The sequence below is a fragment of the Hippocampus zosterae genome, chromosome 3, assembly GCF_025434085.1.
Source record: "Hippocampus zosterae strain Florida chromosome 3, ASM2543408v3, whole genome shotgun sequence".
NCBI lineage: Eukaryota > Metazoa > Chordata > Actinopteri > Syngnathiformes > Syngnathidae > Hippocampus > Hippocampus zosterae.
In genome coordinates, this window is record NC_067453.1 from 29,036,159 (window position 1) to 29,060,580 (window position 24,422).

Consider the following 24,422-nt stretch of genomic DNA (forward strand, 5'->3'; position numbering starts at 1 on the left):
ACTTCTTTTTGGGTGTCCTATAAGTAACAGTACTGTACAAATGCATCATAATTCTAAGATTAGCATGACAAGAGCTTATGCAGAAAATATGATTGTGAATGGGTTGTGTTTCGGTCAATGAATAATTAAATCTAGTTCACAGACTGCAAGAGAACCGACAGTTTTGCTTTAATGATCAGATTTGTCATTGCCACCAACACACACGTAATAAATAGAAATAAAAATCAAACCCATGAGCAACCAATGAAATGCAAGACAATAATTTCAATCACAAGCACTTGGAACAAACAGTGGGCTTTGCTTTCACTTGGACCAGACACAACTAATGACACGGGAAAATTTGAAATATGGTAAGCCATACATACTAATGTGACTATTCCATTGTCAGAAGCAATTTGGTTATTGGTGTTATGACATTAAAAAAAAAAAACAATGAAAACAAGATACGCTCAGCATGTGCTGATTTGCCCTTTTTTTGCCACACGCCAAAAATATTATGATTGACTACTTCATGGTTTGTAAAACAATCTGCAGTAAAATACGCGCAATAGTATAAAATATTAAAATCAGTAAGATAAAAGAAAAATTCACACAACCAAAACAAAATGTGACAAAGCGATATAATGGCATTGATTCCATAGCTGTATACCACGTTTTGGTTTGGTAACAGCTCGTGTATGTTGTTTTAATAAAGCTCGTATATCTGATGGCGCAAGACAACAACTCTTCATCAGATACCGTCCTTGAAGCTCCACAAGCGGAAGTAAACCAGGAAGTCGACTGAAATCTTGAAATTATCTGCCCTTTCTCTTTGAAGAATGCTGAGCCAATGTAAATGATTTGAGTCATGCGCAGAGAAGTGAATGATTTGGACTTTAGTGGAAGCACGGAGCAGGTGAGGACATTTTTGAAGATACACACCGCATACAAACAAGGTACAACATGAGACAAACATGCAGTTAGTCACTGAGACGACCAATTGCAGCGCGGAACCACTTGCGGCAAGTTCACGTCGACATCAAATTTTACAAGGAAAATAAAACATTTGGCTCCATCACCCACACATGTATGTTATCAGTTGTAGGAGCGGCTTGCAATGCAATAATCAAGTGCCCGTTGAGGGACACTTTATATATATATATTAGACACAGCCTGATAAAGAGTTCCCAAATTGTAATACAAATCATACCTCGGTTTTCGACCATGATCCATTTCAGAAGGCTGTTCGAAAAGCGATTTGTTCGAAATCCGAAACTATTTTATGAGCCCATGATTAAGGGCTCATACGCTATGCATAAATAACATAAAAACAGTCAGATTTGCGTAAATCACAACAAACACGTCTGCTCACAATGAACTAAGGAAGGCGAGAGGAGTCAAGTAGCGTATTCTGCTTTGCTCAGTTTGGTCGAAAACAGGTTTTCGGTTGTAATCCGAGGTGTAAAAATATCAAATTTTCTGGTCGAAATCTGATTTGGTCGATAACAGAGACGTTCAAAAACTGAGGTTTGACTGTAGTTGTTTCGCCTTTACAGTGGTACGGTATTTTTCACTGACACGATTAGGGACTCACTTCAATATTCAAATGTTTGGACTGCAAATGGCCGCATTTGATTTGAGGTCAATTCATTTCTTTGCTGCTGCCACAAAAATGAACATGCCCCTAGACATTCACTGTGATTGATTAACTACAAGTCCAGAGTGTCCAGTGTCCAGAGTGTCCAGAGTCTACCTGTGTAGATAATAATAATTATGTGTGTGTATATATGTGTGTGTAATAATATGCATGACTTAGATTTGTTCTTGATTTTACTGCTTGGTGCTTTCTACCGCCTTTATTACTGATTCGTCTTACTGTTTATCGTGCATGTTAAATCGCTCCATGTACAGCACTTTGTATGCAGCGATGGCTGTTTGAAAGTGCTCGAGAAATACTCTAGACTTGACTTGACTTGTATATACTGTGTGTATATATATATATATATATACTGGGCGGTAATCATTTTATATACTGTATATATATATATATATATATATATATATATATATATATATATATATATATATATATATATATATATATATATATATATATATATATATATATATATATATATATATATATATAGATATATATATATATGATTACCGCCCAGTCGCACTCACCCCCATCACACCCCACCTCTCTAATAGTGTCAGCAAAGAAAATAAACATCAACAGTGTAAAGCAACTCTGAATAATAATACATAACAGACGATAGTTATAAAAACCAGTTGTTTGGCAAATCTTTGGCCAAAAGCGTAGGTGCGATTTAGCCGTTAATTTACGGAGACTTAAAAAATGTGGCCTATTGATTTAATGTTCACAGTTTACTCTCCCTTAACTGTACCAGTCTATAGAACTGACCCAGGTAAACATTTAACAAGGACACAAATGGCCTTTAGACAAGCTGGATGTTAGCTCATCATAACTGGAGTTTCATTTTTTTCCAAAACAATAACCATTGACTCTTGTTTTGTTTCCGGAAGACAATTCCAAACTTTTGTCGTCAATTGTAAGGTCAATCGACATGATATATTCAACACAGAGCACATCATGTGACCGGTGTCTTCTTATTGAATGTTTCCTGCCCGCAATTTTAATGCTCATCTCATCACACGCTGCCTGATCAACCTCTCAAAACACACATTGTCAAAATAAAACAATTAACATTAGAACATGACTTAGATTTGTTCTTGATTTTACTGCTTGGTGCTTTCTACCGCCTTTATTACCGATTCGTCTTACTGTTTATTGTGTATGTTAAATCGCTCCATGTACAGCACTTTGTATGCAGCGATGGCTGTTTGAAAGTGCTCGAGAAATACTCTTGAGTTGACTTGACTTGATGGCATTTTGTATTGGAAAAAGGGGGGGGGAGTGCAGTAAAAGTCAATCGGTGCTGCCAAGACTTCAACATCAACATCATGTCTTAAACACTCGCACGACCGGACCTCAAGTGAGCTCTCACTGGAGAATTTTCTCTCGCGTGTCAGGCAGTTTGAGGGCCACCATGCCGCCGCAGACCAGCGCAGCAAATGACAGCAGGATGGGGATGGCTTTGGTGATACCCACAAAACTGGCAAAGATAGAGCTGCCAAGAACCGCCGCCAGCTTACAGAGAGCATTCAGGACGCCAAAGGCTGTTGCCCTGAGATACAGACAGATGTCAGAAGTTTTTATTTGATAAAAATGAATCAATAAGACGAATCATAGTGTTGGGACCAAACCAAGTCGGTACCTTTTCGAAGCAGGGTACAGCTCTACTGTCACCACCTCGATGCCGTTCCATGCAGCCACACTGACGCCACAGAAGAGACACTGGAGAGCGATAATCGCAGACTGACTGAAGCTCAGAAACAGGAAAAAGGTACAGCCTGCTGAGATCAGCATCGAGCCACCTGTGGAGACGATAATTCCAATTCAAATGGCAAAATCCTCCTTCAAAGGCTCGACTGTCCTACCCACGATGTCGGCTCTGTTTTCGTGGTTCACAAACCATGAAAAATTGACGTGACATCTTCGGTAGTTTTTCATTTTAGCAAATCTAAACATACAAACACAGTAAGCCAGAGTGACCAAGCATAAAATACTGTAACGATATAATAGAAATATATTAGAAAGCAACTGTCAGAGTGATCGGATATGAGAAGACCAGCTGGTTACTGTTCGCGGCTTTGAAGTGAGGTTCACAGCCTCTGTTAAAGACGAAAAACTGTAAAGATCCCACGCCTATGACGCGTCAACAATCTGCAATCACAAATACTGACCTCTTGCATGACCCCTCTCTCCACTCAGGAATGCATTGTGTGTATAAGCCTCCACCCCTCTGTAAATTCAAGCAAGGCGACAGCGCAGTTTCTTCAGAGCTGACCCGAAACCATCACGGTTTACACATCTCGGCTCCAGAGCCGTTCCGAGATTGTAAAGCGAGACACGTTTTAGCGCAACTGGGGAGCTCTTGATGGATTTATGGATCATAAAGGGCTTATGATGTATTGAAACATGTCTCCCAGATGCCCAATCAATCTCCAGTCTCACCGAGCCTTTCGGGTATATACAGTAAATCAGCCGATCCCGAAGTAAAATACACATCACCTATAATCTTGACTCTGCCAATCTTCTCCATGAAGAGGGCGGAAATGATGTTGCCGGGCAACACGGCCAGACTGCCAAGGAAGCTGACCAGATATATGAGGATATCGTTCTCTTCACCGGTGTCCAGGTGGCAGCCATGTTTGTCATGCTCAAAGGTGTTGTTTTCCATTTTACAGTCAATGAACTTCTCCTTCAGATCTACAGAGACAAAGAACGTCGTGGTTAACGGGGGTACAGACTGTTGTATCTGTATCGGGACGTTGAGAGCGAGATGAAAAGTAAAGAGGTGGCTCAATCAAATCCAAAATACAAACTAGAAGTTTCCCCATCAAAGTAAAGCCCCTCTGGAGTCGAATGCACTTTCCAAGCCTTCTGTGCTAAGCTTTCATGCACTCCTGGAAGGATGTTTCTGGGATCTTCGTTTTGGTTTTCAAAACGGGTCCTCTTAATGACCCCCTTAGTTCGGTAGTCAGGAATTGAAAAAAAAAGCAAAACAAAAAGTAAAAACACAGAGCCAGGTTGAGTATGTGGGAAGATTGCTCCAGCAGGGCTCTTCTCGCAGAATTTCTTTTGTGGTCACCAACACAGTGAAAACCCGATGAAGTGATTTCTTTCTTTTTTTCTGCCTCAAACCAGAACACTGAGAAAATATATCGTCCCAATCGCTGAGCTGCTTCAAGCCGAACCTACCTGTATTTGTGAAGACAGTGTTGCGTATGGTGCAGTTCTCAAACACCGTGTCAGTGGACTTGATGTCCTCAAAGAGACAGTCTTCAAACAACGAGTCCTCAAACTTCACAGACTTCAGTTCTATTTTGATGAACCTATGAGTATGGCATGGGACACACAGACAAGCCAATAGACAAAGAAAATATGGACTCGGACTTCTATCGCTGGGGCATTGCAGAATGAGCAGAATGGTCTTGGTAATACAAACTGGAGCAGTCAATCATAACTGCTATGCTAACAAGCTTTGCCGCACGCGTAAATATGGACACCGTACAGCGCATACGTGTATGCGCACATGATGAGCTCCATGGTAGTATCCCGTTTTAAGCGGAAAACTTGTTATGGTATTGAAGTGCCATTCTGTCGTTTTGTTTTGTTTGAATTCTGCAATAGCATAGAAGTCAAGTATTATACAGCAGTAGTAGTCACATACTGTATACTGAAAACTTTTGTTTTATGTCCTTTCATGTGATCATGTACGGATGATTTGAAGCCTATCGGCAGCTACAAAATTCAAATTTTTCACTTTGGAGAAATGAGAATGTTTCGTCTGCGAACAAACGGCAGGAAACACGTTTGGTGATGTAGCTTCCAATGAATGAAAATTTTATCTCTGTGAAATGAAAATCTCCACTGATTTTACATCATTCGTTCATTAACATGCACAGCCCATTTAAAACAAGTAGACAAACAACCAAGAGTATCCCCGATCACCGTCACTCTCTGCCATGCTAATTTGTGTTTCCGCCGGCTGCGTCATTCACATTTCAGGCCACCGGAGACAAAATGCAAAGGACTGGAAACGACGCAAGGGGGGAAGGTGGGATGGGCAATTGTGAAAAGGCCGCGATTGGCCTAGATGCCGGGCCAGATTTTTAAACCGGCAAAACATTAGCCGCAGCAGTCGTGGTGCAGAAGAGAAAGCTAGTCAGTCGGCATGTCCCGCTGGGAGGAGGCCCCGGGGACAACCAGCACTCGCTGGAGAGACATTGTTTCTTGACTGGGCTTAGGATTCCCCTTGAAAAACAGAACCAAGTGGCTGGGGAGAGGGAATTTCGGGTTTCCCTGTTGAAGCTTCTGCCCCCACAACCCAACCCCGGAAGTAAACGGATGGATTGACATGCCCTTGCAAGCTGAAACCAAGAGGAACGCAATGATTCAAAATGACCGGCAAAAGCTGTTATTAAATCGATATTTTTTTTTCTGAATCAAAATACAGTAACAAAACATAAAAACTATAAGCGCGTCAGGTCTTAGCCTAACCTCACATTTCGATTTCAACTTAGTTGTATGACAAAAACAGTGACCCCCCCACCTCTTCCTCTTCACCAAGGCATTATTAGTAACTTTTTGCCTTCATCTCAATTGAACACTTCATTTAAAACACTAAGACTGACCAGAGTAGCTCTTCAAAGCCCTCCTCAAAACTCACTTGTATTCTTTGGCGTTCGACTTAGATTTGTTCTTGATTTTACTGTCTGGTGCTTTCTACCGCCTTTATTTTGTCTTACTGTTTAATGTGCATGTTAAATCGCTCCATGTACAGCACTTTGTATGCAGCGATGGCTGTTTGAAAGTGCTCGAGAAATACTCTTGACTTGACTTGACTTGACTTTATAAAGTCAGTAGCAGTTACCCGCATTTTATCGATCAGCATCCAGCAATCAAATGATGCTGAGCTGTCAACCTCCTGAGGTTTATAATCTTCCAAACGTAAGCATTCGGACATGAGTACACGCAAGAGCAAAATGATTGTTCACTAACGAATAGCGAATGTTTCACATAGAGCAAAGCATGACCTTTGTGGTAACAACAAATGAAATGAATGATAATCTGCGTTCACTCTTGTGTACTCGGCACAAGGTGCTCATGATGCTTTTGAAATCGCAATTGCATAGAATCCTGACCATATTCGTGGCACTTACTTGTCATGGATATATTCCCCTTCTTTATGGACCTGGTTCTCTAAAGAAAAGTTGAAATGAAAGTTCTCCACTTTCTCTTTATGGAATACCTGAAGACAGCGACAACTTCGGTCAGATGCAAATACGCTTGAAATGGTCGAATTCAATTCGAACTAATCAATGGGACTGTGTCAGGGTGAAGTATTACAAGTTGATAAATCATCAGGACAAAATGAACATTTCACAGATGGGATGGAGGATTTGTATACGTCAAGTGCTAAAGGGATGCAATGGTATATCCGGTACATGCCACCGTACACAAAAAAAGTTTGGTCTGATAAAAGTAATAGATGAGGATGTTGAAAATTCTTGAACCCCTAGCGATGCAACATCTGCTTTGCGAGGGGTCCCGCAGAAGAGATACAACCAAAAGATCAATGAACGCAACGTCATGCTTTACATTACCTTGACTCTCGACTCATACTCCTCATATTGAAGGTGCTTGATCATGTCTGGAAACCACACAGATAGGCCATAATAGCTGAAACAAAGCAGTGTGACCAAATTGGGGGGAGTGGGGGGTGGGGGGAACAAATGCAAATGTTTAAAATGCAATGACCGGAAGGTTTTATATCCAGTGGGTGAGACTGTGGGCAAACCTGAAAGCCATGCAGAACCAGATGATGGCCATGAAGAGAGTAGCAAACCTCAGCTCGGCAGAAAAGAGAGATGCTACGTTCTTTAGTACCTGGGACCAAACACAAATCCATATTACAGAAAATCGAAACCAAACTAACCTTTCTGATTGGTTTCATCCGTCCACCTGATTTCACACAGTGTACTGAATATTCTGTTCAGCGTTATAGGGGAAGCTGCAACCTATCCCAGATAACCGGGTGAGAGATAAGTGATCACTTATCACTCGTTGATAGAGAAATCTATAAGCAAAATATAAATGAATCACGAGAAAAATCTTGACACGGGTCCACCATAGGGCTCCATTTTCGTAGACGCCAAATGCTAGTTTTTGCGCAGGAGTCAGGTTTACTGCACTTGTTGCCCAATTCATTCATTTGTCAAAATTCTTTCTATATTCAATCACGATAGTAACCCTTTCAGGGACTTATCAGGTTACAGGTTATCATTAGTGGTGCAAGAAAGGGTTCACATGCTATTATTAATTTCCAAGAAAAAATATTAGGAAAACCGGTTGTCAGTTTTACGTTGAGGTGGCATTTGCAGCTGCTGGATTAAATTCATAATGTAAGTTGTAATTTTACTTACTTTCAAACCAAATCATCAAAAACGTAACTTGTTTGTTTTTAATGACAAATAATCTGTCAAGCCCGGGGGCCAGATCTGGCCCGACACACCATTTTACGTGGCCCGTGAAAGCAAATCATCAACTTCCCTGATCCTTGCTTAACCCTTGTGTGCTTCAAATGAAAAAAGCCTTAAGTTACGCATTTTACAATTTTTGTAATGATGTATTTTGTGTTATACAAACATTCTTTTTTTTTTTTTTCAAACACTCAAAATGTTCAGAGGCATCTGTGCTATCCATACATATATAGTTTTTATTAGTTCTTTGGGATTTTTTATTCTTTTTTTTTTTGCGAACCGGACGTGTTCATGTAAAATGCGTTGGTTTGAAGCCTCCTGCAAAAAGGCAAATTCATTTGTGATCCTCTGGCGCCACCTAAAAGTTGCACAATTGGAATGACCTCAGCCCAACAATGTGGCATGCATACGTCTGTCCAAACGAAAACAAAGCGATTGACGTAAAAATCGCGTGAAATGCATGTTTACACATTATGTTTACGATGCATTCAAAAATATGAATTATAATGGGTCTATGGTGCAAAATATGTAAATTGCGAAGATTACGGTATCAAAACGTTTTTTTATTATTGCTGCAATGCCTGAGAATTATCAGCCGGTGACGTCATGAAATTTAGGCCATTTTAGAACCCCTCCCTAAGTTTCAGCTCTCGTGTTTTTCTGAATGCCTTTGCCTTTGATTCAAAGACATCATTTTACATTTATCGCAAGCCGTGCACTACGAGGGTTAAATCTGGACTGAAATCTCAAATTGTCATACGTAATAAAAAAAAATCAGTTACATTTTGCAAAAATTTTCTTACCCCGTTTATACGGACTTGAGCAATAATTGAGCAAATACTTGACTGATTTCAACACTAGTGAGCAATCTTTTTTTTTTGTGTACAAGTAATAATACGATGCGATGATTCAACATTTATTCGGTTTCACTGTCTTAACGGCCTTCCGAGTGAATCTGTACTGTGTGTGATATACTTACCAGTTTACAGAGCGTAAGTGAACGGACAGCCCAGCGTTGTACGGCTGTTCCTGTAGCACTTTGAATCTCAATGAACTCATCCTCTGCGGTCTTTGGAGCCTTGATGTGTGTCACCTAAAGAATGAAAAGGAGAACTGATATACTGACCTTGCTGTTATCTTTGTCCCACAACCAATGAAAGTCGACAACGTCTCAAATGGTGCAATTTAAAATGTCTTCAATTCCAATCAACTTTCAAAGAAGAAACTACATTTTTAGTGGTATCATCAAATCTGAATCTTGAACATATCTTCTTGGTCTTGTTTCTTCACTTCTTTAACACAACCGTGAGGCTAATTTTATGTAAATGCTACGATGATTTGCATTTAAAATAAAGCTTCTAAATTTTGCCCTCCAGATGTGTCAGAATATTCAAAGCTATCATGAGAATATTAATGCCTGATGCAATTTTTCCAACAAAAAGGATTCCGCTTCATCATTAAAATGATCTGAAAACTTCAACCTGGTTGAATGTGACTATGAATGTGATCTAACTTTTGAAAAATATTGAATATGATTCATCCATCCATTATCCGAGACACTTATCCCAACCGTCTTTGAGCAGCAGTAGGGTCGTGTAGCTTCCACAATGACATATTGCGTCACCAGGGCCACCGCACGATTGACACAGTTTGCTAGTTTTCAACTTTTGGTTTTTTTTTGTTGTTGTCGGTGTGCTCAGATATCAACATATGTTTAAAATGATCATCGAGATTGTAGACATCAAAGGTACATTTGGTATCGATTACTTTGTATCGGTGAGAACTCAAGAGATTTGTATTTACGGGGGGGGGGGGGGATGTTGGTCTGAAAAAAACATGATATTGAAGATGGAAAACCAATTGAAGAATCTGCACTTGGCTGAGTAAGAATTTGCAATGTTGGAACTTTAATGTTGTTTGAACTAAAAGTCAAGTTGACTTTTTGTATATTTTGCATATGCAATACTATCCACGGCGGCCCGGTAGTCCAGTGGTTAGCACGTCGGCTTCACAGTGCAGAGGTACCGGGTTCGATTCCAGCTCTGGCCTCCCTGTGTGGAGTTTGCATGTTCTCCCCGGGCCTGCGTGGGTTTTCTCCGGGTGCTCCGGTTTCCTCCCACATTCCAAAAACATGCGTGGCAGGCTGATTGGACGCTCTAAATTGTCCCTAGGTGTGAGTGTGAGTGCGAATGGTTGTTTGTCTCTGTGTGCCCTGCGATTGGCTGGCAACCGATTCAGGGTGTCCCCCGCCTACTGCCCGGAGACAGCTGTGATGGGCTCCAGCACCCCCCGCGACCCTAGTGAGGATCAAGCGGTACGGAAGATGAATGAATGAATGAATACTATCCACATGGAGACCTCGATTGATAATTACGAAAGGCTCCAATCCAAAGTGTTTCCTCACAGTGAAGACTTTTTCCGGCTGTCCTTTGGCTCTCCAGTTGGTGTCGTGGACCCGCTTCAGAATCATCCATGCTTCATCATGCTTGGCATTCTGCTCCGAAAGAGATCCCAATTTTAGCACCAATTCCACAAATGACATCCACAGTTAGATTCTTCGTGTTTGTTGCTCAATGCAAAAAAAAAAAAAAAAAAAGATGTCTGGACATATTCAATGTACATTCTGTATTTAAAGTTATTTGACACACTATTAATGTCTATTACCAAGTTGCGTAATGAATTGCTGTTTGTTAAATTTTGAAGTCATGCAGATGGCCGCATTGAACAAAAAACACAACATCTATATCCTAATATACAAATGTAGGCATCAAGCCCAAACATGAGGGCAGACTCACCTCGAGCAAGAAGCGGGGACTCTCAGGCATGAATATTAGCCCGACCAGAGAGGCGATGGCAGGAAGAGCTGCAATCAAAACAAATAACCTCCAACTGTGGAACTGGAACTCTGTGCCCATGCTGAACCCCCAACCTACGCAAAATACAAGTGCAAATGATTAAGATTAAGCTTGAGATTGTATGGCAAGTTTTATTACGCATATTGCTATGATCACATAAAACAGATATACGAGGATCTTACCATATCTCGGAATGATTCCCCAGGCAGTGAAAGAGGCATAAATCCCACCAATCATCCAAAACATACATAACCAGGAAAGATGCTCTCCTCGCTTGTCCGTCTGGAGGAACTCAGAGAAGTACGAGTAGACAATCGGCACCGTGCCACCGATACTGAAAAATAGATGGACTCTTTTAACTACAGCTGTTTGCTTCAAAGAATTATTGGCATAGAACTGTTTTTCCTACATAATAATCGCATGACATAGACAAGAGCTGTGATTAAAAATAATAATGGAAATAAAAGTCATGCAAACGAGAGCAAAGTCCACTTGGACCACGAAAAAACAGGTAAACAGAAACACATGTAGGTTTATATCTGACTAGAATGCATACCGCATACTTGCATTACTCATTTTAATTTGCATTTGCAAATGGTATAATTTTTTTTAAACACAATTGATCTTGCTCACGTTGATACTTTGTCTTGCACGGCCAACGTGAACGTTGCGAGTGGCAGGATACGAGGACATGTTCAGAAATCGGATACAAGTTACTGTTACAATAAGCTAGCTACCTTGCTTCTTTATTATCTTTATATTTATTTTCAATTAGTTATGAATTATTATTCAATTTCAGTAGTGGGGAGCAGGGTGGCCCGTTGGTTAGCACATCTTCCCCCCCCCCCCCCCAGTCGAGAGGTTATGGCTTTAGAGAGGTTAAGATAAGAGTAACATTAGACCAAGGGTCGGCAACATGCGGCTCCGGGGCCTGAATGCGGCTCATTAGCGTCGTCTAGTGGCTCACTGGAGCTTTTTAAAATGTTTGAAACTGGAAAAAGATGGGGGAGTGAAAATATATATTTTTTGTTTGAATATGGTTTGTGTCGGAGGGTCTCTTTTGGTGAAGAAAAAAGCTGACAGTTTCGGTTGTCACTTCAGCCTTCGTCGAACCTGTCACTGCTTCCTTGTGACGTGTCTTAAAAACAGCTATTTGTTTGTTGTTTGTTCCATTATTCTTCAAGTGAATGAAAACAGGGTAACAAAATAATTGCAAAATGTCAACGTTATTTAGCACACAATCACAATTTGACATTTCGGTACAGACTTTAACAAGGATCATGGAAGTTAACACATGATTTGCTTTTGCGGGCCACATAAAATTATGTGGCGGGCCGGATCTGGCCCCCAGGCCTTGACTTTAACACTTTCACGTAGGTGTCAATGTGAAGGTGAATGATTGTCTGCAAGTGAATACGCCCTCTGATCTACTGGTGACCAGTACAGTGTACAACTCTTGCCCAGAGTCATCTGGTAGTGAAGATAAGCAGTATAAAAATTGGATGGATGAAAATAGTAGTAGTAGTAGTATATAGCTCCAACGTAAGTCAGAAGTAAGACAAAGCCAGCTTGCAAGGCATACCACCACAAAGGTGTGTACATATAAAGAAACCATGAGTCATATCCATCCACCGTGCTAAATGTCTGACAAAACTTGATGTTTGTACAGCCACATAAAGGTTATTACATGGTTATTACACACATACAATGAGGCAGGACATGGCAGGCAAGCGACACCTACAAGACATTTATTGGTGCGGTGCAAGCTGTTTTGTGGATGGGATCATTTATGCTCTGCCGTGACCTGATTTCTGAGTGTGTGTGTGTGTGTGTGTGTGTGTGTGTGAATCCCAGTGGATTGGAGTTATTCTGAGCTTAAACATCGCGCTTGGTCCCCGCGACGAACCAGCAGACTGCATACACACGGTGCTGTAAATGTGAGTCACTGTACGAGAAATAAATAATTGAACGTTTAACGTCATACATCAGATGATGACAAAGTGAATCTTGATTAAATGCGATTAATTCATTTGAAAAACGACTTGGTCAAACATAATCATGCATGACAAGCGTGGGAAAATGGGGGTGTATATTGAAAGAATAAAAGGTATTTTCAAAACACCAGTTACCCGATGCCTGAGAGCAGCCTGAAGAAGAGGAAGAAGCCGTAGCTCTGGGCGAAGGAGGACAGGAAGACGAAAACGCAGTCTATAGCTAAGGCGACAACCAAACAGGATCGGCGGCCAACTTTGTCTGCGAGACCACCCCATATGAACGCCCCCACCATCATACTCAGGAAGACAATCAGACCTGCAGAAGAAAAACAGGAGTCTTATAGACCTGAGAAGGGGGCCAGTTTTTCCTGACCTCTGTTGCCAAGTGTTTACATATGCGGAGTTCATGGTTTTTGTGAGGGGCGTCCTTCTAGTCCAGGGGTGGGCAATCATTTTTTGCATAAGGCCACATGAGAACCGGAAAATATTATGGAGGGCCGGATCAAAAGGGTAAACTAAATTCGACATAATATCAATTGGATTTCTTTATTTAAAAAGCAGTATTTCGCATTTTTGGCCACGTTTTTCAGACTTTAAGAGTACATTATTCCGTCGTATCGAACGGGATTTGCTTGACTTGGCGCTATTGCGGGTTTCCGTATCGTCTCCCCCTTCCTCCCCATGCTCTGCAACTTCAAGTAACTGTGCCACCTGGCGTTGAAATGCCTGTCATTACAAGTCCAAATGAAATGAATGCAGTCGTTGACATCAAACTTTAATTGTATACCAACCTTCGGCGGGCCGGATTAAAAAGACAAACGGGCCGGATTTGGCCCGCGGGCCGTAGTTTGCCCATTTCTGTTCTAGTCCTAATTCAATAAACTGGCGGACTGAATGGAGGGTTGTTGACCAAACTCAATTGAAAAGTCAATGTGGTGTTGGTGTTGCTTCACCAAATGGAAAAGAACGAGGAGTAGTTGGGAGCAGCCTGAAAAAATTGACTGATTGCAAATTGGCGCCGCTGAGAGTCAAGCTAAAAGACCTTCAAGGCTGTGGGAAGTTGTGGACGGACTGTTTCCAAAACAATTGTTCTTTGGAGTTTCCCCTGGATGGAAAATACGCGGGCGGCCCGGTAGCCCAGTGGTTAGCACGTCGGCTTCACGGTGCAGAGGTACCGGGTTTGATTCCAGCTCCGGCCTCCCTGTGTGGAGTTTGCATGTTCTCCCCGGGCCTGCGTGGGTTTTCTCCGGATGCTCCGGTTTCCTCCCACATTCCAAAAACATGCATGGCAGGCTGATTGGACGCTCTAAATTGTCCCAAGGTGTGAGTGTGAGTGCGAATGGTTGTTCGTTTCTGTGTGCCCTGCGATTGGCTGGCAACCGATTCAGGGTGTCCCCCGCCTACTGCCCGGAGACAGCTGGGATAGGCTCCAGGACCCCCCGCGACCCTAGTGAGGATCAAGCGGCTCGGAAGATGAATGAATGAATGGAAAAATACGCTTGGTCATGAGCATTCCTAACAGCCCCCTTACAGTTCCCAAGCCTTCGACCGAAAAGGCCTGTCCTTGCAGCTCTCACGGGTTGCCAAGGAATAGACGCTGTATTTTTATGGACTTTGTGTCATGCTTCATGCTACATCCTGAGGGATCTACATATGGATCAATATTCTCATTTCCTGCACATAGTGGACTCATTGATTGATTTTGTTTTCTTATCTTGTTCTTTTGTTGTCGCTGGTGTTTGTTTTGTTTTCTTATTTGAGTATGATTGAAACTGTAAATTAAATTCCAGTAAAGTTGTTGTAAGGTGTCCTTGATTTTCTAGAAAGGCGCCCACAAATAAAATGTATTATTATTATTATTATTATAAAGATTCATTGTGTTGTGTATGTGTTTTAATAAATAATTCATTCATTCATTCATTCATCTTCCGAGCCGCTTGATCCTCACTAGGGTCGCGGGGGGTGCTGGAGCCCATCCCAGCCGTCTTCGGGCAGTAGGCGGGGGACACCCTGAATCGGTTGCCAGACAATCTCAGGGCACACAGAGACGAACAACCATCCACGCTCACACTCACACCGAGGGACAATTTCGAGTGTTCAATCAGCCTGCCACGCATGTTTTTGGAATGTGGGAGGAAACCGGAGCACCCGGAGAAAACCCACGCAGGCCCGGGGAGAACATGCAAACTCCACACAGGGAGGCCGGAGCTGGAATCGAACCCGGTACCTAATAATTAAAAAAAAACATTCATTCATCTGAAGGTTGAGACAAGGTTGCTTGACTGTGGTGGGTGGAATTACAGCATTTCCTCAAATAGTTGCGCGGTGCAAATTATGCACCTGATGTCCTGTATCTGTTGCAACACGACTAACTGCGACACAACGTCAGTGTGCAGATGGTCATGCAACAGGGGGGGTGTGGGGGAGCTCTGGCTGTGAAAATACATATTATCATCCCTACTTATGCTGCATATACAGTATATTACGTGACTATATAACAACACATCGGAACACTTCCTATGATTCATAGCGTTGGTGTCCAGAATCCACTTTAGAACAGCTAATCGAAAACAGAAATGGCTTTCGGTGTTAAGTTCTTTTGGTGATGAGCAAAATTTCAACGCATTAAAATACTTTTGCCGAGCGCTATGTATGTGTCAATATACAGGATAACACACACACCCGGAATGGAGCAAAATATTGAATCGTGGATGTAGAGAAACTCAAGGAGCATACATAACCAGGAAGCCATTATCAAATCAGTCAGGCAGTCAGCCTTACCCAGCATCCCTTTCTCTGCATTGGACAGACACAGGTCCTTTTCGGCAGATGGCAAAACAAAGGCAACCACAAAACATTCGACGCCATCAGCCATGAGAGCGAGGCCCAGCACCACGAAGAGCGTCCATTGGAACTTGCCGTGGCCACAATCTTCCATGATATCCTCATACTGTTCAGATAACTCCTGAAGTTCCGAGAGTGCGGCGCCGGCTCGAGATTTCGCCCTGAGATTGCACGGGAAAGAAGTCTTGAGGTTGAGTCACTCCCGATTGGGCTCACATTAATATGAAACGGATTAAAAAAAAAAAGGGGGGATGCTGTGAATTGGACAGAATTAACATATAAACTACGAACAACACTCAAAATTAGTTCTCATTCTACTTTCATCATATCATTTATAAATCATTTCAAAATGTTGTCCTTCCGACTATCTAGATTTTATTTTTGTAATTCATATTGCCTTAGTTGAATCGGAATGCATTGATAGTGCTTCACTTTTTCAACATTGAGCTCTATATAAGACAGATTCAATCAATTCCCCTTATTGTTACGAAACAACATCTCAAAATGTTTGGGAGATTAATGTAGAATTTTAATTGTACTCGCTGGAATTATTCTCAGCATTTGCTCAAGATGATACTTTTATTTTGAAGTACCATATTGAGCAAATGCATACAGTAGTTGCATACAGTATTTGTCAGCAATTAGAGCCTCATGTCTTTTTTAAAATGATGCCACAAACTTTCGATGTTGCCATTGTAGCGCTTTGAGTACAATTTTGAGGTAAAAACTACTTTATTCCCTCTGGAATGAGGCGTGAACATTAAATGTGGACAGTGAATAAAGATTTTTACTCTTTTTAGAAATCAGAACCTTTTTAATCCCAAGTAGATGAATACATGAAATATGACTGTTGCTTTAGTTTAGTAATTCCAAATGTTTTTGCCCTGGGAGTGCATCATCGATGTGTCTCACCTCGCAGCTCTCTGTGCGACCTTCGACTCATCAGGATGTGGTATACCTTGGTATTCTCCTTCATACATTTGCTCTTCTTCGTCATGACCTTCAGTTACGTCACTGGCAGCGTCCTCTTCCTGGGGAGGGTATTCGGCCTGGTAACCATATCCATCGTGAACACCTCCATCACCTTCCCCGTAAGTCCCGTAGCTGTCGCCGTCACTTTGGTGGTATATGTTGTTTTGGTAGCGCTCGGCCATCCTGTCTGGTTCTACGTTCTCTCTATGTGGGCAAACTACTTGGAACAAGTGAATAGTGTCTGGTTTTCTGATGAGTGGAAATAATCCGCTGCCTGTTTGAACTTCTAAGGGTATAAACTGTGAAACCTCAGTGATAGCATTGCTTGAAAAGATCTGATCCGTTAGTCACAGCTACCGCACCTGTTGCTTTCTTGTAATGAGTGTGTAATAATGCATGCCTGAACGTCTTAAGATCTGATTTCAGTTGCTGCAGTGGTGCAGAGATGACTTCAGAGAACTGGAAAATGTGTCGCCAACATCCAAACCTAAAGACAGGAAAACAAATTTTCCGTTAATTGTCAAACCACAATGAGCTTTTCCATATTTTGTGGTTACATATAGATTAAATTCCTGGGTTTGACAACAACAAAGTGTGCAGGGCATTTGGTACCGGGCCGCACAGAGGCACAGGGCCTTAATTCCAATTTATTTATTTCGGAATACGAAATGTGTTTTATTTTGAAAAATTACCGGATTCTCCGTTACATCCGTCTGTGTCACACTTGACACACGTCAAACCACGCTTCTCCGTCACGTGACCGATAAAAACAAAACACCGGAACTCGCAAAATGAATTAAAAAAAAACAGCTGGAGATACCATATGACGGCGGCCTTAAACGTACGTTTGAGACATTTGTGTTGTATCGGATTTTGAAGGCATTAAACATTACCATAGCGACCAGAGTGTTGCGGCCAGATTAGACGCTCCTTGCGTTTATTATTAGATTTCGAAAACTGAAAATATTGTCTGACATAAACCGGTCTGTGGGGCAAAAAAGGCCAACTGACAAACCGCCTGAGGTATTTGGCCGAAAAGATGAACCTCCTTGACCAATGACAAGCAAGCTGATACAGGCTTGGCTCTCCTTCGATGGTGAAAAGCCCATGGCGGTCATTTTAAAGCAAGACGTCCCACAGGGGTAGGTACTCTGACCTCTCCTGTTCTCTCTTCTATATCAGCGATTTGCCCACCTTCATCGAAAGCCCACAGGTTAGGCTGACATTTGTACCACTAATTGAATGTAATGCATATATTCTAACACAGTAATCCAGAAAGGTGCAGAATTGTATTTAATAGAATTAAAAGTTCACTAAAAATGGAAAGAAATATGAAATTTGAAAGCATGAATGTGTGTCATCATTCTTACAACACTGGATTTGACATCATTTCCTCCGTGTCTGTATTTGGGATTAAATGTGCATGCAAGATTAAATCTGGACCCAGTTGGAAAATGTAGCAGATGAATGAATGTGAAAAATAATTCTGTAAAAATAACAAAATACTCTCGATGTGTTGTAGTTAACAGGCCACAATTTTTTGTTTGTTGTCGACTTACTTATTTTCCTTCTTCAAATCATACAATAATAAAAAGCACAGAAAATAAAACACAATGTTTATTTATTCGGGTGACACTTGACGAGCATTGATCCAACCTTCCACCATGTACAGGCTATTTGCTACTGACAGAAGGGCAGCAGGAAATTAAATTCTTGCAGCATTATCAGTTCGCCATTGTTACAAAGCCAGGCCTTATCTGCATTCCATCTTTGAATAACACGCATGATTATTCCGAGTCAACAGCATGCGCTGTGTATTTCAACAACTTGTAAAAATAGAATCAGGTTATTTGTGATTCACAGAGTGAACTTTATTTACAGAGCACTTTAAATAACCAGCGTGACTGTACAAAGAGCAAAACTAAGTCATACAACAACAAAGATGGTTGCGACAATAATTAATGATGAAGACGGTAAACAGCGCAAAAGTAGTAAAACTAAGTAGAAGAATGTCATTGACAAACTATAAGTTAGTGAGGTGCACTGGAGTAAAAAAAATATATATATATATATATATATATATATATATATATATATATATATAGGGCGGCCCGGTAGTCCAGTGGTTAGCATGTCGGCTTCACAGTGCAGAGGTACCGGGTTCGATTCCAGCTCTGGCCTCCCTGTGTGGAGTTTGCATGTTCTCCCCGGGCCTGCGTGGGTTTTCTCCGGGTGCTCCGGTTTCCTCCCACATTCCAAAAATATGCATGGCAGGCTGATTGAACACTCTAAATTGTCCCTAGGTGTGAGTGTGAGTGCAAATGGTTGTTCGTCTATGTGTGCCCTGCGATTGGCTGGCAACCGATTCAGGGTGTCCCCCGCCTACTGCCCGGAGACGGCTGGGATAGGCTCCAGCACCCCCCGCGGCCCTAGTGAGGTTCAAGCGGTACGGAAGATGAATGAATGAATGAATGAATGAATATATATATATATATATATATATATATATATATGAATTGAAAATGAGTGGACTAAAGATTCATATGTGGAAAATCAAACAAGCTCAACTTCTGCTCATGTTGTCCAGCCTCAAACTGCTCCTAACCTCCAAGTGAAAGGATGTGGTTTGTGAAATAACCTCCAGCCAGGTTCCACCTATTTCGCATAAAGAAACTCCTATAGACAGTTAAAAAAAACTTTGTGGGTCGAACAGCTACTGTGTGTGTATGTGGAGTATCAACACACGTCTATTGTTTATTCTTTATCTTTATGTGTTCTTCTGCTTCATCCTTTAATTAGGTTGGCTCAATAGATGAGTTGTGTCTGGAACAGATGCTCAGTCAGGTCGGAATGTGATGCTTAATTAGTTTTTAACTCGGTTAAGGACTGCACACAAGAACATGTGCAAAACGCACATGCACGCAAGCGCTCACGTTCACTGTCAAAACTAATAAGGACTCGGTGAGCCTGATTTACGGAAGGTTTGCAAATGCAGCAAATTGTGTGCGTGGGTTTGTGTTTTTGTATTTTTTTTGGTAGTTTGTGCTAAATACTGCAAATGCTGTTTACCCTTGCTGAAAATTGCGGATTTGGAGCTGGGAGTCGCGGCTTGGAGTTTGAAGCGGATTACGTGGGACAGGAGAAGTGAACTAATCTCTTTTCGTCAATGGATGCTACAGCTTTGTGTTTACTTTCAAAACTTAGCTTGTAGCAGACGTGTGCACATTTTCAGCATGACGTCTCTGATCCACTGGAGAAAGGACACTTTGATCCTCTCCTCTTTCATCTAGAACTGCTTCAGACAACAAAGTGTATGCAGAAAATTGGTGAAGATTGAACGACTGTCTGTGTCCTATGTGTTGTCTTGTGTTATTTTGACTTCAAAATGGCGCCGCGAGAGTGGCTGCCTTTCCAGCAGCTCCTATATTTTGTTGTTCTACTTCTTACTTTCATAACTTTGCTGCTGTGAATTGGTAATTTCTCCATTGTGAGACTAATAAAGGGTTTTCTTCTTTTTTCTTCTTCTTAAATAATCTCCTCAACTATTCACCGCATACACTATATGGCCAGCGTCAGTTTGCCTTCTGTCACCGAAAATGCCAAGAGTACAGAGAAACTCGAGCGAGACAATAACGTACCAGTTGCCAATCTTCGAGGAATACTGATATTCGATGTCTGTTGCAGTTCAGCAGCTGTGCTTGAGACAGTCATGGTCTTTTCACACCAAAACTCACCACACCATGCCTTTTAAGAGCCTTATTTTGTGTGCCGGGGTACCGTTAGGCTAGAACAAAAAGGGTCTTTTTTGTCTTGAAGACAAGAAGATTCACTTGTGAATAATTAATTCTACTGAATGAAAATCTGAAGGGTGGAGCATGTTCGGCCTCACATTTCAAGATTTGGGGTTTGAACGCAGGTTTTGACCTTTCGGTGTGGTGTTGCAAGTTCATCCTCATTAGACTGCTTGACGTGCCACTGACAGCTAAGATAATATTCCACAAAAAAAAAAAACAGTCAATAGACCCCTCCCCCAAATCTATTTACTTCCACTCTCGCTGGTTATAAATGTTGCAGGTGCCTTCATGTATATTCTATGAACCGTTGGTTTCCTCCCAGGCTTGTTGTTCAACCGATGGTGCATCCACTCTGGTCTCACATCAGTCTTAACCCTTGAAGACTCTTATTAACATGTACAGTAGTATAGAAATATGCTCTTAGTTTTCCTGTCTTTAAGCTTCCCTATGGATTGCTTACAAAGACCTGAAACCACAGTCTTCCTAATCCAATAGCTTCATGAGAAAAGATTTAAGTTTAACCCTCATAGTGCACCGCTTGCGATAAATGTAAAATGATGTCTTTGAATCAAAGGCAAAGGCATTCAGAAAAACACGAGAGTGCTGAAACTTATGGAGGGGTTCTAAAATGGCCTAAATGTCATGACGCCACTGGCTGATAATTCTCAGGCATTGCAGCAATAATAAAAAAGGTTTTGATTCCTTAATCTTCACAATTTACATATTTTGCACCACAGAGACCCATTATAATTTATAATTTTTGAATGCATCGTAAACCTAATGTGTATACATGCATTTCACGCGATTTTTACGTCAATCGCTTTGTTTTTGCTTGGATAGACGTAAGCATGCCACATTGTTGGGTTGAGGTCATTCCAATTTTGCAACTTTAGGTGGCGTCAGATGAGTTGTCTTGTTGCAATATTTTAAAGCTCAACCAAAGCCTCATTTGTGAGACACATTTTTGCCACAAGTAGATGTTTCAAAGTCGATCAATCATCCCCACCATCTATGCACACAATCTTGAACCCGCTCGCTCACAGTCGGGACCAAACACTTTCCATGGGCCTCTAACATCATTCATAAATTCATAAACCATGGATATATGAGGGCGTAAAACCCGCACCCAGACCTCTGCAACAAGGGTTGTTCAATCGGAACCTAAATGCAAATGGGAACGATTTGTGAGGGAAATAATTATTTTGAGTGCAAAATATGGACAAAAGGTAACATATATTTCCGGCTTAATGTGACACTGCGCCTTCATTTACATTTCAACCGGAATATCCAATTACATCCGTGATATATTTCCAAGAAAATACATGCAAATGTGATCTCAGTCCTTCACAAAACAATTCATAAAAAAAGTCATCAGGAAATGAACAGAAATCGTTTGCATACAGGAATCTATGCTCAAGTGGGAGTCCTTTTACCAAGGACCAACACAATTAAAAAAGGACTTTGTAAAATTGCACCACTTGGACTCATTCAAAAAAAAAAAAAGTGGAGTATGTCCCAAAGCAGGCGACAGCAGCTGTTCTACTGTCATGCAGCTTCCTACTGAGCATCCTTTGCGAGACTCCACTGAACGCTGGCGGGATGCGGTTCGTTGCGGGGGGCGGGGGGTTGGCTACTGTTTATATAATACTTTGACTGCGCAAAGTGCCAAAACCTTTCGAGACACGCGTCGTATGGCAACCTTGAAACACGACGACACTTCCTAGCTGATAGTTTGTTTTGAATGGAAAAAAACTTGAAAATTGTAAATGATGCGATCAGAGAGAGAGAAGAAAGAAAAAAACAACAACAACACTGCTTAGGGCTGTGATGGATGCGAGGAGGGGTAGCTGAAGCCTCAGCCGAGTCATTTAGACACAATTAATAATGCATCGTGTTCCTATCTACGGCAGGAAGACACTCTCTCTCTCTCTCTCTCTCTCTCTCTCGTTCCCTCTCTAAGTCAAACACACACACACACACACACACACACACATTAGTGCAGTCTACTGAATCAAATTGGAGCTGAAGCAACCTGCTTGACGGTATAGCAGCAAGACCAGATCTGAGGCCAGCTGGATTTGAAGGACAATGGAAGTTTCTTCAGTTGCCATTGCACTTAGTGTGCACATCCCCCCCCCCCCCCAAAAAAAAATTGAGTAATGGTCATTAGTAGAGCTCCTTCACTGTTGGTCTCTTGTCCACGCCCATCGCGCAACTTAACAGGATGGGAGCAAAAGCCTTCTGCCTCACTCACAGTGTTGCGTATGTTTTAGTGACTTGAACGTGAGGTCAGTTGCAACGCCTCGCTTTAATCAAAGATTTGGGAAGGTCACGAAAATCATGAAAATATTGAATCACATCCATCCATTTTCGAAAGAGCTTGTCCTCATTTGGGTCAGTGCGTCAGCTGGTTGTCTGAGCGAACGCTGGACAGTGACGGGGCATAATGACAATCATTCATTCATTCATCTTCCGTACCGCTTGATCCACACTAGGGTCGCGGGGGGTGCTGGAGCCCATCCCAGCTGTCTCTGGGCAGTAGGCGGGGGACACCCTGAATCGGTTGCCAGCCAATCGCAGGGCACACAGAGACGAACAACCATTCGCACTCACACTCACACCTAGGGACAATTTCGAGTGTTCAATCAGCCTGCCATGCATATTTTTGGAATGTGGGAGGAAACCGGAGCACCCGGAGAAAACCCACGCAGGCCCAGGAAGAACATGCAAACTCCACACAGGGAGGCCGGAGCTGGAATCGAACCCGGTACCTCTGCACTGCGAAGCCCACGTGCTAACCACTGGACTACCGGGCCGCCTAAATGACAATCATTCATGCTCAAATTCATTTGGACAATTCAGAGACTTTAAATCGTTCAGAATAATAATTATTTGTAAATGAAAGTGGTCAAGAGATAATAAAGCATACAAATGATCTTTGAAAGGGTTAAAATTGTATTTGGAGGGTCGGTCCAAAAATAAATTCCCGCGTGTTATCTTCTGTCAAGGAAAAGGTTTGGATGAATACGGGCTTTCATTAAAATGCAAGACTTGAAATGTGAGAGGAGACTCACGGTAGGTGCAAAGAAACAATAAAGTTCCATTGAACGCAAAGCCTTGTTATCAGATGCATGATGTAAAAGAAGGACGAAAAATACGTTTTGTTTGTCTACGTTGCTTATATAACGCTGGCACACAATCGTTGTCTCTTGTGCTTTCTGCCAACACATTTGACTTGAGATGGCCTAAATGATTTGACTTGTTTCCAAATGATCGTATATAGCGATGTGCAGAATATAGGTGCGTTTTTTTTTTTAATTCATCACATTAAATCAAATAAGAAGTATATTGCATGCATCCTCATTTCAACAATATCGGCATTGATTTCATCCTTTTGGACAGAACAAAAATTTTTTTGTTTTGCATTCCATACAACTTTGAACTCCAATAAAGACACATCACATACCTTTCGAATGAAACGCATTCCAAAATAGTTGACTTACCAGAAAGGAGTCAAACAGAAGTTTACGAGTGTTCAGTGGTGTCACGATGTCACAATAAATCGATCTCATAGTTCAGTAATCACCCTAAAATCGCAATAATGTACGTAAAGGGAGCATCGCTTTGACTACACGGGCAGCACGCAAACGAGAGCTGAGGGATTAGAAAAGCAAAGGATGGATCTAGCCTCTCTCTCTCTCTCTCTCTTTGCAGCAGTCCTCCGTGCTGCATCCTTCCTATCTGACCCGCAGTGGTACAGTCTGCCTCTCTCCTGTATTATGCACAAGATTATTCCATTTGTCTTGCTTGCAGGGGGAGTCCAGGAGTGACGAAGGAGGGCGTGTAAGGGG

The 24,422-nt window shown here is 41.7% G+C and overlaps 1 protein-coding gene and 1 long non-coding RNA gene across 2 annotated transcripts in view; both read right to left on the reverse strand.

Annotated features, from left to right (window-relative positions):
* Nucleotides 1–144: 144 nt before the first annotated feature.
* Nucleotides 145–24,422, reverse strand: part of LOC127598394 (uncharacterized) — a 164,867-nt gene continuing 140,589 nt past the window's right edge. Inside the window, exon 2 of the long non-coding RNA XR_007961912.1 lies at nucleotides 145–1,833. This is a non-coding gene — a long non-coding RNA (uncharacterized LOC127598394). The remainder of the gene's footprint in view (nucleotides 1,834–24,422) is intronic.
* Nucleotides 2,158–24,230, reverse strand: LOC127598299 (synaptic vesicle glycoprotein 2B-like). The gene is made up of 15 exons (XM_052062064.1): nucleotides 24,075–24,230; nucleotides 16,718–17,264; nucleotides 15,743–15,966; nucleotides 13,097–13,277; nucleotides 11,150–11,301; nucleotides 10,908–11,041; nucleotides 10,517–10,606; nucleotides 9,092–9,205; nucleotides 7,431–7,519; nucleotides 7,237–7,312; nucleotides 6,793–6,881; nucleotides 4,829–4,962; nucleotides 4,139–4,336; nucleotides 3,282–3,441; nucleotides 2,158–3,191 (listed from the first exon to the last, which is right to left on the reverse strand). Exons 2-15 carry the CDS (start codon nucleotides 16,957–16,959, stop codon nucleotides 3,008–3,010), a joined length of 2,067 nt encoding a protein of 688 aa, XP_051918024.1. The 5' UTR covers nucleotides 16,960–17,264; nucleotides 24,075–24,230; the 3' UTR covers nucleotides 2,158–3,007.

Coding starts and splice junctions, on each gene's coding strand:
- LOC127598299 (XM_052062064.1), bottom strand. CDS start 16,959: ATGGCCGAGCGCTACCAAAACAACATATACCACCAAAGTGACGGCGAC. Junction 15,967..16,717: donor GTCGCACAGAGAGCTGCGAG/GTGAGACACATC, acceptor GTGCAATCTCAG/GGCGAAATCTCGAGCCGGCG. Junction 4,963..6,792: donor GGGGAATATATCCATGACAA/GTAAGTGCCACG, acceptor CCATACTCATAG/GTTCATCAAAATAGAACTGA.